At 41.0% G+C, this 14,505-nt stretch overlaps 1 protein-coding gene across 4 annotated transcripts in view; it reads left to right on the top strand.

Annotated features, from left to right (window-relative positions):
* Nucleotides 1-282: 282 nt before the first annotated feature.
* mtmr4 (myotubularin related protein 4) overlaps nucleotides 283-14,505 on the top strand; it is a 46,229-nt gene continuing 32,006 nt past the window's right edge. For 2 of the 4 annotated variants that reach the window (XM_083926872.1, XM_083926871.1), the window contains exon 1: nucleotides 13,447-13,515. In XM_083926872.1, the coding sequence (XP_083782998.1) occupies nucleotides 13,471-13,515 (45 nt within the window). In that variant the 5' untranslated portion in view covers nucleotides 13,447-13,470. Of the gene's footprint in view, nucleotides 327-5,688; nucleotides 5,827-6,944; nucleotides 7,044-13,446; nucleotides 13,516-14,505 lie in introns of those variants that run through there. The other 2 variants (XM_083926874.1, XM_083926873.1) reach the window with 2 other exon arrangements.

Here is a 14,505-nt window from a genome sequence, read left to right as displayed (position 1 = left end):
GAGAATGGTAGAAGACCCTGCCGGGGTATGACTGGTGTGCCTGTGTGCACGTAGCGTACTGTGGGTGCATCCCAGGTCCAGTTTGTGCCGCGCTGTGATTTTCTATTGGCTCGCTCTGTGGCTCCTGGTTGGCTCTGCTGTGGGTGTGTGCGTTACCCTCGCGTTTCTGTTCTTAGATCTAATTGGCCGTTACGAACTCTGTAGCGCCATTGGTGTAGAACGTTCAGTTTCCTTCCTGACGATTGGCTAGCGCTGTTGTCATCACATAAGAATGCGGAAGTCGTGTAGTCTACTGAGTCACCGTTGTGTCAGCTGGTTCTTTCTGAGTGAGTAACTCGATTTATTCTTTAAAATTAAGTAACTTCTAAATACTGCATTGCGTGGGACACATTCTCATGCTGTCAGACTGGCGTTGGACATGTGAACCGTTAGCCGTTTTGTCTTTTTTTGCTGGTGAATGAGCGAATTTTACACACCAGCCTCTAGTGATGTTGCTATTCGGTAGCTAGCATGCTGCTAACGTTTGCAAACACGGCACACACACACACGCACACTTTCGGTTTGTCAACTTGTCGCCTCCTAGTACACCGTCTGCCTGTAGTGAGGCTGTGGTCCACTTTCACTTTCACCTTACATGTCTTTAAACTTTACCCCTGTTATCATGCGTCCACACCTGTTGTGTTGTCACGAGTCAAACACCTGTTATTTCCTGCTCTAGTGGGGCTGACAGTCTTACTTGTAATGCTCATCTATCTCCTGGAAATACCAGAGGAACTACCCCCTTAGAGTGGATATTTATTTTATGCCCATGAGGAAGAGATAATGGTTCTGAAAAACTCACCCTAATGTTTAATGTTGTCACTATTATTATCATCTCTGTAAATACTTGGCAATTAGTAAGGAGAAATAATTCTCCTTGTAACATAACATCTCTGTTGCCCTCACTATCCACATCCTTTAGCACTGGGCATCCAATGTCTGTAACTCAGTATTATTTCTATAACTGCTTCATTTGCCGTCAGAGTGCTTGTTTTATTTGAAACCTAACGTTATTGGCTTTGCTGCAAGACAAAGATAAGCAGCAAATCCTCAAAACCAAGAAGCTTTCGTAAGACAATGTTGGTCATTTTTGCTTGATAGATCCCTTTGAATGATACATTTATTCTCAAAGTAGTTGGTTCATCCTCTGTCGATCGACTAGACTGTTTTTTTCAGCACGAATGTCTTAATAGGTTTTGTTTATTGTAATCACCACTGGATTGTGTGGCTATTATCCTCACAGTAAGGCTTTTAATGTGAAGGGAAAGCTATTGGCTTTACACTTGACAAACAATTGAATCATATCCACTAAATGAGGAAAATAATCATCTTGTGTTCAGTGGTGTTTTTATGATCTCTTTTTTAATACATTCTGCCAGTTTATTATGTGCGCCTAAGTAAAACTTATGAAGTCTAATACAACAGCCCTTCAATAAATCCCACCTTCATGGAGATTATAATGTACAGACGCTGTTAAATTGTGTTGTGTTATGTTGAGAGGTGTTTCTAGAGGATTTTGTCCACACCATGTATAAGGGTAGTTGAAAAATGATTAGCTGGTTGTTATTAAGAGCTTGATGTCTCAAATGCTACTCTTATCAGGTCACCTCTTACCAACCAGATGTTTCATATGTTCTCCTAAATCTGCGAGCAGCCTTTCTGATGTGCTAAATGACATTATAGTGAAATTCCAGCAAAAAATCATCCCAGTGTCTTTTTTTCGGCAAATACACTCATCAAATAAGCCATCGAGACAAATGTTTTCGTGTAATAACTATAAACGGAGAGTCACTCACAGCTGAATGCGGTTAGTCCCTACACATTAACCGAAGCATCAATGGGCTCCTTCCTTTTGGATTGACTTGAATGGACTTTACTATGAGAGGAGCTGGTACAGGGGCCAGTTGGTAAGTCTTTAAAACACTCTTTTTTAATAAACTCTGGGTTCACTAACTACGCTGTTGGTGCTTCGGTTAATATGTAGCAACTCTTCTCATGCTACTGCAGAGGTTTGGTGTTATTTTGAGCAGTATTAGTGGTTAAAAAAGCCGTTTTAATGCGTTCACCATGCTGCCCCGAGCTAATCAGTGTCCGCCGCATTACATTACATTAATTACTGTTAGTGACTGTGCGGGATTTCTCCGTTAATAGTTGTTACACAAAGAAAATTGTCTTGATGGCTTATTTGATGTGTGTATTTGCCGAAAAAGACCCTGGGATGATTTTACGCCGGAATTTCACTTTAAGGATCAATCTGGAGGGATGAAGTCTTAAGCTGCAACAAAAAGCATGTCTTTATCAGAGGACGTGCTCTGCTGGCGGTGGCCATTACCACCTGATTGCCATCGCCTCTATCCTCAAAAGCCCAGACTTTATGTTTATGTTGAAGCCTCTAGCTGTGTCCAGAGCATTCAAAGTATTGCAGGCTGGCACTGAATGTTCAGATTCCTTTTCAGTTATTCTTTGATGAGAATCATTTTTTTGTCAGATTGAGACTGGCAGATTTATTGAGACAAAGTATCTGAAAGGCTTTTTGTCAGGAAAAATATCACTTTTGAGGTGATTGCAGTTATTTTGTGAAATGTAAAAAGGGAAACGGTTTTGCGGACACATGTTCATACCACTCAAAGTAAGTTACCAAAATAAGTATTGTATCATTACTAGCATAGAAACATGTTAAGTGATAACCAGCCCTAGGGCTAGGCTATATGACAATCTCATATCACGATATAGGTCATTTCACATCCCGATAATGTATATCACAATATAACATTTTAGTTTTTTTGTAGATCAGAATTGATTAGCAGTTTATGTAAAATCGCCACATAGGCTTATTTCCTATTACATTGTTGTTTATATACTTAGAAAGAAGATATTCATGTTAGATTTAGGGCTGGACCCAAATATTAAAATATTCTTTCATTGGGAAGTATTCGATTTTCATTTTCTATATCCAGAAAGACCTATTTGTTTTTCAAAAACATATATATATATATATATATATATTTATATTTTTGTTGTTGTTTAATGTAGGCTATCAATAAAGGCGAACTGCAAAATACATTTCCCCTGTACACTTTTACATTTACTTTTAATTGCACTGCTAAGATGTGGAAATGATAATCCCTCTCATTCTGGCTGGCAGGACTTTTGAGCAACTGAAGTTGTAAATCAAGCAAGAATGGGAACGAATTCCAACTACAAAGCTTCAGCAATTGGTGTCCTCAGTTCCCAACTTCATGTGGATTGGGGTTGAACATGCAGTACTTTTGTGCACAGTTACTCACCTGGAAATTAAAACATGTTATTTGTAAAGTAAGCAGTTATGAGTGACCCGAATCACACAGTGTTGGTTCTGACAGCCATTTTAAATGTATTCATAATCTTTTAGATGAAAATGCAAATGAGAAGTAATTTAACACACTCTTGCGTCAGTCACATGCTCCAATCAAGTGATTGCACTTTCTGTTACATTACTGTGCGATACTCAAATGAGATTACAGGACTGTTTTCCCTTCGGTAAATGATAGTATCTTTGATCAGCAGACAGCGCAGCATGTCCTAACAGCACCTACTAACTGACTCTCCCTTTGTTCAGAAGTGCACACCCTACTACTATTGTGTATGTGGATAGGTTTTTTTTTTCCTGGCAATACAATTAATTATGTTAAAAATATCACACTGAGGATTGAGTAATAACACCCAAGCTTCCTCCAGTGAATCATTATTATTTTCACAAGCATCTCCTATGAAGATTCATACAGAAGATGTCATGGCATAGATCTGAGTGGTTGTTGTCGTATTAGTAGTAGTGGTGGTGTTTTCTTCCCACTGATAAAATGTCCCCAAAACTTTTTCATAAACAGAATGATCACAAAGGGGCTTTCGCAGTGTGCACATCATTAAATACTGTGTGTGTTTGTATGCAGAGAGAGTAAATGCGTGGAGGGGATTTCTGATTAGACAAGGTGCTCTTTTTATCTGGTAATCCACTAAATTGTGCCTTGATGTTAAAAAAATAGTTGTTTGCAAAATGAATTGTCCCACATATTTGGAAACATAGATGATTAATAATAAAGTGCACTAAATGTGTGGCTAACATGCAGAACTGCATGTTGAGATGCCCATTTTTGTCGTCTCTTTCGGGCTTATTGTTTTGATGTCACAACCCACAAATGTTAGAGCCACTGACCACCACTTTGCCTGCCCACCACCAAACTGCACACAAGGTAGGGCTGGGTCATTAATCAAAAGTTATTTTCATTTCTTTCAACCATTATTAAAACAAGATAATCAAGATAAAATTGTTGTTCTGTTTCACCTTGATGCTCTCATTTAATCTTGTTTCATAAATCCAGCTCACCCTTTATAGTGGTGTGCTCTCAAGTTACTGACTGGAATATGGTGAATAGTTTACCAAAGTGTTGCATATATTTAGAGTTTTCAGTAGGTTGTGACAGTGCCCTACAACATATTTGATCTAATGTATGTTTTGTCCGATTTATTTTTATATTTTTTATTAACATGTATTTAGTATGTGTTGGTCCATTTAATTATATTTAAAGTTGAAGAAAATCTACTGTTAAAAAGACACTTATTTTTAAAATGTCAATAATGCATGATGTTTCCAAAGCCAACATGTGATCATGTTTAATAATCATGATCTAAATATTGACCAAAATAGTCGTGATTCTGAATTTTGCAATCATCAAGCAGCCCTAAAACCAAGCATGTGAACATCTAGTTAAAAATCCAGATGTTTTTCTCAGGGATTGGTTGAGTCCAAATCAGAGCAAAGAGGAGAGTGGATTTTGGACTTGCATTCATCAGATGACCAAAAACACAACAACAGGTCATTTAAAGGAGCAGTCTCTAGGATTTAGTGGCGAGGTTGTAGCTTGGGACCAACTAAGTACCCCTTTTTACTAGAACCTAGAGTGGCATTCAGGTAACGTAAAAAACGCTGTTTGGTTTGTCTGTTCTGGGATACTGTAGAAACATGGCGGTGCAGCATGGCGGTGCAGCATGGCGGGTTCTGTTAAAGAGGTCCTGCACCTTATGTAGATGTTTAGAGCTCCTTTTAATCTAAGATAACGAAAAAACAACAATGCTTAGTTCCAAGGGGATTATACACTAATGAAAATATAGTTCTGAATATTTAAGATCTGTCAATATATCCCTCCGTTAGCTAACATGTAACAACATTTATAAAGCCAAATCCTCGTTAAATGCAGCTTTAGAGGTCTGCTCCACTAACTGCCTTTTACTTGATTTTTTTTCTCTGCTAATGTATTTGTGTGTCAACTTACACCTAATTACATTTACCTTTTCATTGCACATTTCGTTTGTATCTTTAAATTGTCTCTACTTTTAGTTGATCAGTAGGCGACTCATATTGCTTAGAGTGTGATGATGTGCCTTTTTGAAAGCAATTAAAACTGGTTGCCTACATGTGGGGATCTCTGTATTCATGACCCATTTAGGCATAAAAGCCATCCCTTTTTTTATAAAATGAGTCATGAGTGGATGTGGAGTCCGTTCCCTGTAGTATGGTTTCTTTTACTGTGAGAAGCCTGGCCTAGTGAGTGAGTGGGAGGGAGAAAGAGTAAGCAATAGAGTCAGAGCAAGTGAGGGAGGGAGGGAGGTATGTCATGCACTGGATTACAATCAGTATGTGTTTGGGAGACGGAGACTACTGCTACTTTGCAAGGCACTGAGCGTTAATTCAACCTTTAAAGGGAGATAGAAGTTCCAAGAGAAAGTTTGCTGGTTAAGCACTTTGGACAGGTAAGAGAAGTATACTTTGGAACAGCATTTTGTGAGTAGAGTAGTATTTTTTTCTCTCCGTGGAGCTGTGTGCAAAAGGGGGTGTGTCTGAAAAAAAACTAGTGTAGGAAAGTAGAAGACGGCATTAAACAGCAACTACTTTGATCCAGTTTCAAGTTGTCCTTGTAATCAATGTATTATAGTTTAGTGTAGTCCTATACACGAGGAAGTGAACATTATGTCCATGTTTTGGCTTGCTGTCTGTGTGTGTGTCACTCCCTTCATATTAAACATACACTGAGCTTCCTGACTGAGCTTGCATATGCACAGGAAGAGAAGGCAATGCGATATCAGAGCGTTACTTTTCATGTCAGTCAATGAGTGAATAAAGTATTAGCTCAGTAGTTCACTTCTTCATTTATTGCCAGTGCTAAAACGTGTTGCTTTATTATGTTTGCTGCCACAGTTCAGATGTCCAGTATTAGAATTAATTTCAGAACCTCCTGGTCCCATATGATCAGGATATCCACCTCAGCGTGCCAGCTGGAGCACCTTTTGGTGTGTTGGGCGTGTAGTGGAGTTGTGGAGTTTGTACACGTCTGCTGTCTTTTCTTCCCGAAGTTATCTGCTTGGCTGCTTATAATCAGATGAGGAATGTTGAGTTTGCATTTCCTGTAAATCAGAGTTTTCCCCTCAGGTCAGGTCAGGTCAGCCCATCTGCTCCAAGGTTTCCTTCGGCGTCACACTTCACGCATGTGCCTGCATGTCTGTCTGCGGCACTGCATATGTGGAGTGTGTTTACATTGACTTGACCTGATTCGTAGAGAGCACTCCTTGTCCCACCCAGGCCAGCCAGTTCAACAATCACTCTATATGCGCCACACTCTTCTGATAGCTTGAATTGTGGGGATTTTGAGGTAGTAACAGGAGGGTTAAACAATAATAAATCATACTTCTTGGACACTGACATGATTTTAAGCGCTACCTTTCATTCTACTTGCTTGCATAGATGTTTTTTGGAATCCAGCCCTTTTACGCAATCACACACTCCACAACTTCCCACACACACACACACACACACACACACACACACACACACACACCCAGTGTCTAAAGGTAGTGTGTTTTTATGTTGGCAGGGGCCATCGCTGGCACGGCAGAGCCCAGTAGACAGGAGGAGGGAGCGATCTGAAGAGGAGCGCTCAGATCGACTGTCTACAGCACTGGCTGTCAGCATGGTGAGCCAGTCACACTATATATTGTTTATATGTTCTCCGCTGTAGATTCCTGATTGCTATTATTAAACAAGTTGCCACTCTTAACTCCCTGCCACTCTCTGAAGGTAAATTGGCATGCTTGGACTTTTTCACACCCACACAGGAAATGGAACTATACTTTTTACAGGCCTAAACAAAGCATCAGGTGTTGCAACACATTAACCTACAGGTGTTGTGTACAAACTGTTTACATTTCTGTTATTTTTTTCCACACAAAAGTTTTCATATATGATACTTTATAATCTTGCCTTTCAGGAATACAGAAACTTCCACTTCACTAATGAAGTAGTTTGCTCTCATGTATTAAATGCATGTGCAATCAAAAAACAAAAAAAAACATTAGATCATGATAGAAAAAACTAATTTTAATTAGTGACATCACATTTGGCCATGTTTTGGGGTGGGAAGCCAGGGACGGATCATGTGATTGTCACTGCATTAGCTACACCTATTAGTTGTTCATGGTCCGTGCACAGAGGGAGGGTGGGATCTTTTGGGAAATATGCAAATAATTAATAACAATTTAGCCATAGTCCGTGCTAAACAGGGATTTGTGGGACACCAATTTGAGTAAGAGAAAGTAGATCTTCCTAAGGCAGCATCTCTCTGCACCGCAGTGGTAGTTTCCTCGACTTTATTGCACTGTTTGTTTCATTTAGGAACCTGCTTCTGCTTCAGTAAAAGTGTTGTGTAGTAGGTAACAGATGTTACAAGTCTTTGATGCAGCTCTCTGCCACGTGTGTCCTGTCCAATTCTGTTTTGATGCACAGATCCTTTTGACCTCCTGTTCACATGAAAAAGCTCAAGGTGTGAACAAGACACTGAACCCCAGCAGTCATATTCAGTGACGATCGTACTGAGCGTGGACCTCTGCTAAATGAACAAAATGTGAAATAAAAGATGACTGGCTCTGCTACAGGAAGTACTTGGAATCTGTCCATTTCTGCTGCCCTCTAGTGGACGCTACTGTCTATTCAGCTCTGAGGCAAACTTACACTAAATGTTTTTTGTATTATGTAACATTATCAGTAATTGGTGCGGAAAAAGGGAGAAATAATTGTGCTAGTTCAAGTTGCTACATGCACTTTTGTTGAGTGGGGTTTTTTTTTTGGGGGGGGGGAATGCTGACTCAGATTTTGCTCTACAGTACGTGAGGCAAGAAGTGGTTTGTCTAATCATGCTACAGTGGGCCTTAGGGTTGTAATTACACTGAAGCATAGTAAATACAACAGGCAAGATCCAGAGATATTTATAGGTCACTGCTCTACTAACATTTTAAAGAGCAATGCAAGCTGTATATTTTATTTCTATTCTTCTGCAATTTCAGCATAGACTATAGAAAATAATATAGTTTGTAATGTGGTTGTTTTTTTAAATTGAAAACACAATTATACTTTGTAACTTTGGGAGGAACCCCCAGGCACACGGAGGCTTTTCCCTTTGCTCTCTCTCAGTGAACATACAGTACTTGTTCAAAGCTGGACAGCGCTCTAAAGAGAGGGGAAGCAGTGACCAGATGATTGACAAATTCCTCTTGAAAGTAACGGGTGCAGCTTTTATGAGACAGAAATAGGAAGTGTAACAGGAGAATGTGTGTCCCGAGGTTCTGGTCAACGGGCCCACAGAATGCCACAGTGGCAAGCTGCCCAACTCTCAGCCTTTAATGGGACACACAGTCAAGCTCTGGGTTTAATTGATGGCGTGGGATGATGAACAAATAATGTGCCCACCGAGGCACAACAAATGAGAATGCTAACCTTTGCTAGTCCTGGCTAGTCCTTTGTTATACAATTCAGATCTCTCCTTGTTTTAGTGGATTGTGCTTCAGGTGTGCACAGCTCACTAGACCATTATCTCAGGTGTACCGAACACACCCGAGAGTATTTTTCTGCATTGCTGCAACAGGTGACGATTTCAACCACTGGAAATCAGCAAGACCCATACTTGAAGTTAAGTCATTCTATGATGATCAGACGTGTAGTATTAGTGCGATACGATTATGCAGGTATTTTTAGATGTATGGTATAAAACTACATTGAGTCATTTTTTTAATTGAGTGGCCGCAGCTAATGATAATCTTAGTTGTTGTTGTTGATCTAAGGGTTATTTCCTCAGGTGGGATTGTGTGCTATTTGTTCCACAGGTAATTTGATCCTCTTAATCCTGTCTTGGGATGCAGCCTTTAATTGCTTCCCAGCCTCCAGCTTTTTCAGAAACAAAACAAAGTATTGAGTTCACACTGTCGCCCACTCCTGCTGCCGTATTATAAGGGGGATAAAATGAGCATGGAAACAAGGACAATGGGGTTGTTTTACCCTGCCCTTACTACCCCCACAATGTATTGTAATGCTACCCTGGTTGGGTTGTTCAGAACTAGCAAGAGAAGTTCCTGGGCCAGCACCATGTAAAGATGGGTGTTTGTGTCACTGCCCCATATGCTGTTACCTGCTTACAGAAGTATTATATTACCTGTGTGTGTGGGTTGTAGTTCAATTCAATTTTATTTATAGTGCCAAATCATGACAAAAGTTATCTCAGGACACTTTACAAAATAGGTAAAGACTTATTAGGTATGACTTATTTATGATTTACAAAGACCAAACAATTCCACAGTAGAGTACTGTGGCGTTGAAAACCTTCCCTATAACAGGCAGGAACGTGGGACAGACTCAGCTCTAGGGAGGACGGACATCTGTCTGCACCGGTTAGGGAGAAAGAAAGGGAGAGAGAAAGCCAGAGGGTTCATTCCAGGTTGTTAATGATTTGACCGTTGCTCTCGATGCAGGGACTTCTTCTAGCACTGTTTGACCCTTCTCTAGTTCCTGATGTCTGGCTGTGAGTGTCCGGTTCCCTGTCCTCCTTTTCATTCAATTTAAGGAATGGCAGCTATGCTATTTTGTTCAGTGCAGTATGTGCCCTTACTACAGAACTACAAAACACTTCTACGAACACATTACAGTATGTTGCAATCATTTTACATGCACAAATATTATAATTAGTTGGGAAACAATTGTTTGACTGCAGTTTGCAGAGTAGTTTCAGGTTATGGATTTTACTGTATTTAAATTGTAAAACGCATGCAAATATAATTATATGAATTAACAGACAGGAGTTTGAATAGCTCCATATACAGTAGATATTGCCTATAATGTGTATTATTCATATTCTACTTCTATAGCAGTGTGTCAACATGTGTTCTGACACTGTTTGTGGTTGCTGCCCTCCTTTCCTAAAATAAAACCTGAAACACAAGAGGCCAAATCTAGTGCTCACTTCTGCAGTCGGTTGGGGCGGGCTGGGCAGAAAGAGAGGGGGAATTTGAAGCCCAGTCGTCATGAATTTGGCTGCAATATTCAGAAATTCCTAAAATGTCCATCCAACTTTTCTTTTGTTTTTTTATTATGAATGTGAATACACTGGTACTTCATTTGAAAGCTGTACACTTTCAAAAGGTTGGATTCACACATTGTGTTCTATCACTCCAACATAGTTCAATTTTGAATAATATACCTGCTGAGTTTATACTGAATATGTTATTTCTATAGTCTCGCTAATCTCATCGAGGGAAAGCCCTCCACACTTGCAAACTTGATGTGGTTGCGCTTGTCCAGCATACGAGAAGTCTTAATCATTGGGAGTTTGCCAAAGAAATAAACACTTCAGACTGGTGCTGAGTGATTTTTTGTCACACAACACAAGACAGAGAAGCTGGCATAGCTTAGTGTACATTCCTTGCCTCTTACTCATTATTCGTGTGCACTGAAAACGCATACTAATGAGGTTATTTTTGTAAAGATGACACGTTTGGGCTCAAGTGCAATGCATAACGCTGCATTTGACTTTGGGCTCTGGAATGTAATGTAACGAGTCACAGCTTTACCATGTGACATGAAAGTGATTCTCTGCAACGTTATGCTTGATTTGTACAAGTGCATTTTATAGCAGAGTCCATTTACCTGATGAGAAGGAAGTCATACTGTGTACGAGTGCAATGCATCATGCCTCCTACAGCATAAGGTTCTCCCTTCTGATATATTGCCTTACTAAAGATTATAAGTTGAAAGATAATTCACACTAGGCATTAAAACATGGTGACGTTTGTGAATTTGGATCTATATCGTTTCCATGAAATGGTCTTTCTATAGAAAATAATTGAACCTAGAAATGAGATTTTTTGAGTGTAATGTTCTGAAGAAATCTATTGAAGCTGTGAGGCTGAATGCCTTGCTGTTATATAATTTATAATTTGAACCCATCAAAAACCTGAATTGTCTGTAAATTTAGTATGAGTGTAATTTTATGAAAATCATAGATACCTTTTCTTCGGTATATATGACGCTCTGAACAGAAGCACTTGATAGTTAGTTAGTGAGATAACAGTAGTTGTACACTCCTTTTGTAATTATACTCATTATCCTGGACCTATTGAAGCTAATGGCACATTATAATAAAGATATGTGATATGTTTAGAGCAGCTTCCTAGTTATAACACTAAAATGTGCTACCTGCGTCTAATAAACAGTCGTCACAGTGGGGATTTAATGTTGTCAATCATCAGTACAACCAGTATAACAGTTCTTCAATGGACTTTTACTTCTCTCTTTACATACAATAAATTGACTGTCAAGCAGTGTTCAGCAGGGTTGTGAGCTTTTAAAGGTGTTCAGTCGGGTGCCAAACGACAGGTGCTCAAGCCCCCTTTGAGGCCTTACTGTGTATGTGCCAGGTGTCCAGTATCCAGGCATAGATAAATGCTTCAATGTCAGGTCAGTGTGTTCTTTACAAAGAAATTAAAATGCACTCTCAGTCATAGAGACGTACAAATGGCAGCCGGTTCCTCTAAAGATAAATTAAAATGTGTCTCTTGGAGCTAGATTTGAACCTTTAGACCTCTTAATACACCTGATATTGGAGTCAAGTGGGAAAATACATTTGGTTTTGATGGTTTCTTTACATGGATTACACTTCACTGCTATAAAGGGTTACATTATTACCGCTCCCCCTATGAAAATTCATCCTATTAAAATGAGGCTCTACCATGTGAAAAAATTATATTTCAGCACCTCCCCCAGGAATTAATCCTATAGTAGTGCTGCATTGTGCATCCAGCCTATGCTGCATGTACTACGTTATACATACATTACATAATGTGGGGTCATACAGCTGAAGGCGAGCGGCTGTCACGACTCTGCCAGGGAGGAGGTTGGAGTAAGAGGGGGATGGGCTACGTGCCCCCCCGTACTATAATGGACACTATACACCCTATATATCAAGTGACCTTGCCTGATTTGAAGCACAGAAGGTGATTGCAGCTAAGCACTGTTCACTGCAAAGATGCACTGCACCTGAGCAGGACAGTGCCAAAAAGACACTCAGAGACAAGTGAGGGAGAATTTGTGTCTAGAATGCTGTGTCACTGGAGATCTCCGCATACACGCTCTCCTCAACACCCTCCCTCCTCTGTCCTTTTCCTCCTGCACTCGGATCAGTTTCTGCCAATGCAACGGTTTTGTGATAGGATACTGTCCAACCACTGGATGGGGTGTCTGTCTGTTCTCTGCCAGTGTGTATGAGTTTGCTTCAGGTTTTGTTGTGTGTTCAGTATAGCCTGAGCACACAGCTACTAGCAAAAGCCACAGAATACTGCGGTTGATCATATGGTGCATGCATGGCAGTAGGAGCATCTTCTGGTTGCCGTCGTTAAGCTTTAGCGCCTTGTTGCTGAGGAAGAAGCATATCTATGAGGAGATGTCGGTGAAGGGTGAACCAGGAGGGAAGGGAGTGGGGGAGGAGTAAGGGATGAGAGGGAGACAAGGGGAGAAATGTGAGCATGTGAATGTGAGAGAGGGAGAGAGAGGTAGATGCGCATGCAGCGGGTGGAGCTTAGCATCAGGCAGTTCCCTCTCGCTTCCTTTCTCTCCTGCTCTCTCTTCTAGCAATTTCCCCCCATCCATTCGCCACATTTCAAATGGCACATCTGCAGTGATTTCATCACCTTTGCTTTCTCAGTTCTAACTCATCTGATCGCCTGGACTGCTGTTCTTGTTTGTATCTTTATGGACTATCTTCCCTCTTTCAGCAGTGCAACAGGGGCTGTCTTCAGACACCAGCGTGCTCTCTCACTCCACTCTGGGAGCGGTGGGGAGGGTGGGGGGGTCCCTGAATGAGAGCCGGGACTGGCGTGTCGGCACACAGCAATTCTTAAGAAGGGGGAACACACAAAAGGTGGTCGGGGGGGGGAGCGGGGCAGGCAGAGGGGTTTGAAGCGGATGGAGGGTGAACAGGCTCCGGCTGGGAGAAGAATGGTTATGCCGGCTCCTCGTGCTCTGGTTGTGCTGCTGCTCTATAGGCTGCGTGTCATTCAGGCACAGCCCTGCCTCTCCTCGACATGAGCTTCGCAGGAAGGGTGTCCTGCTCCATGCTCAACTGCTTTGTAAGTCTACAGGCTTTTATGCTGGTGTTCGTTTTTGTTTGAGTGTGCTTGGCGATGGGTGTGTATTATAGCTCTCCCTTACCTAGCTCGCCTGCTTTTGTGCCTGCCGGACAATCTGTGGGGGATGGGGGGTGGGGGTGTTGGCCGACACGTGAGTGCTGCAGTTATTAGTGAGAAACCCACTCTCTCCACATACAAATAATTGAATTACCCCTGTGTCTTCTCAGGCGTTTGAGGATGAAAAGCTACTTAACTACTCACATCACTCACCTCTGTTGTATGGAGGGGCTTGAGCTGCCGGTGGGTTGATTGGCAGGGAGGAGAGAGAGGGCCTGTCACTGAGGAAGATGTGTAAAATGTGTGTGCAGCTGAGAGCAATCACATTGTGCAGTCACGGTTGCAGCCTTAGGGTAGTGAAGTATGTTCACTGCAGTGGGCACTTTGTGGTGTTGGAATGCACAAGAGATTTAGGACAGACTGATGTGGAACAAGTGTTTCTCTTAAACAGAGTGGTTAAAAGGTTGATGGTTTGGGAACAACACAGGGCGGTCATAGCATCATGTCCCTGGGCCTAAATTAGCTGATGTTTCACAAGTTAACCTCCGACCTTCCAGTAAGGTCCACTGTCTGGGCCTATAACTGTTTCATGAACTATTATTTTTACTATTACTAACTCTTTTCAAAATTATTTCACATTCACCTGCCAGCCATATTACTGGTGCACTAAATTTAATATTGAACTTTACAAACTTGGTCATATATTCATATAGTTGGAGACTTTTTTTAAGTTGATACAACTAGCATCTGGTAACAGGGTGAGGAGTGTTTGTTTTCATGTCATTAGGTCGAAATAAAATGCCCAAACATCAGTAGTGCTCATTTGTATAGTAATATTTTGCACTCAGTAAAAACATAGAGTAATGTAAGCTATTTATTTTTACAACAGCAGCAAAAACACTTGGCATGGCGCACTCACACTGTCCGTGTTAG

Source organism: Echiichthys vipera, assembly GCF_963691815.1.
Source record: "Echiichthys vipera genome assembly, chromosome: 14".
Classification (NCBI taxonomy): Eukaryota; Metazoa; Chordata; class Actinopteri; order Perciformes; family Trachinidae; genus Echiichthys; species Echiichthys vipera.
The sequence above is the reverse complement of the archived record's forward strand: the minus strand, read 5'-3'. Positions and strand labels throughout refer to the sequence as shown.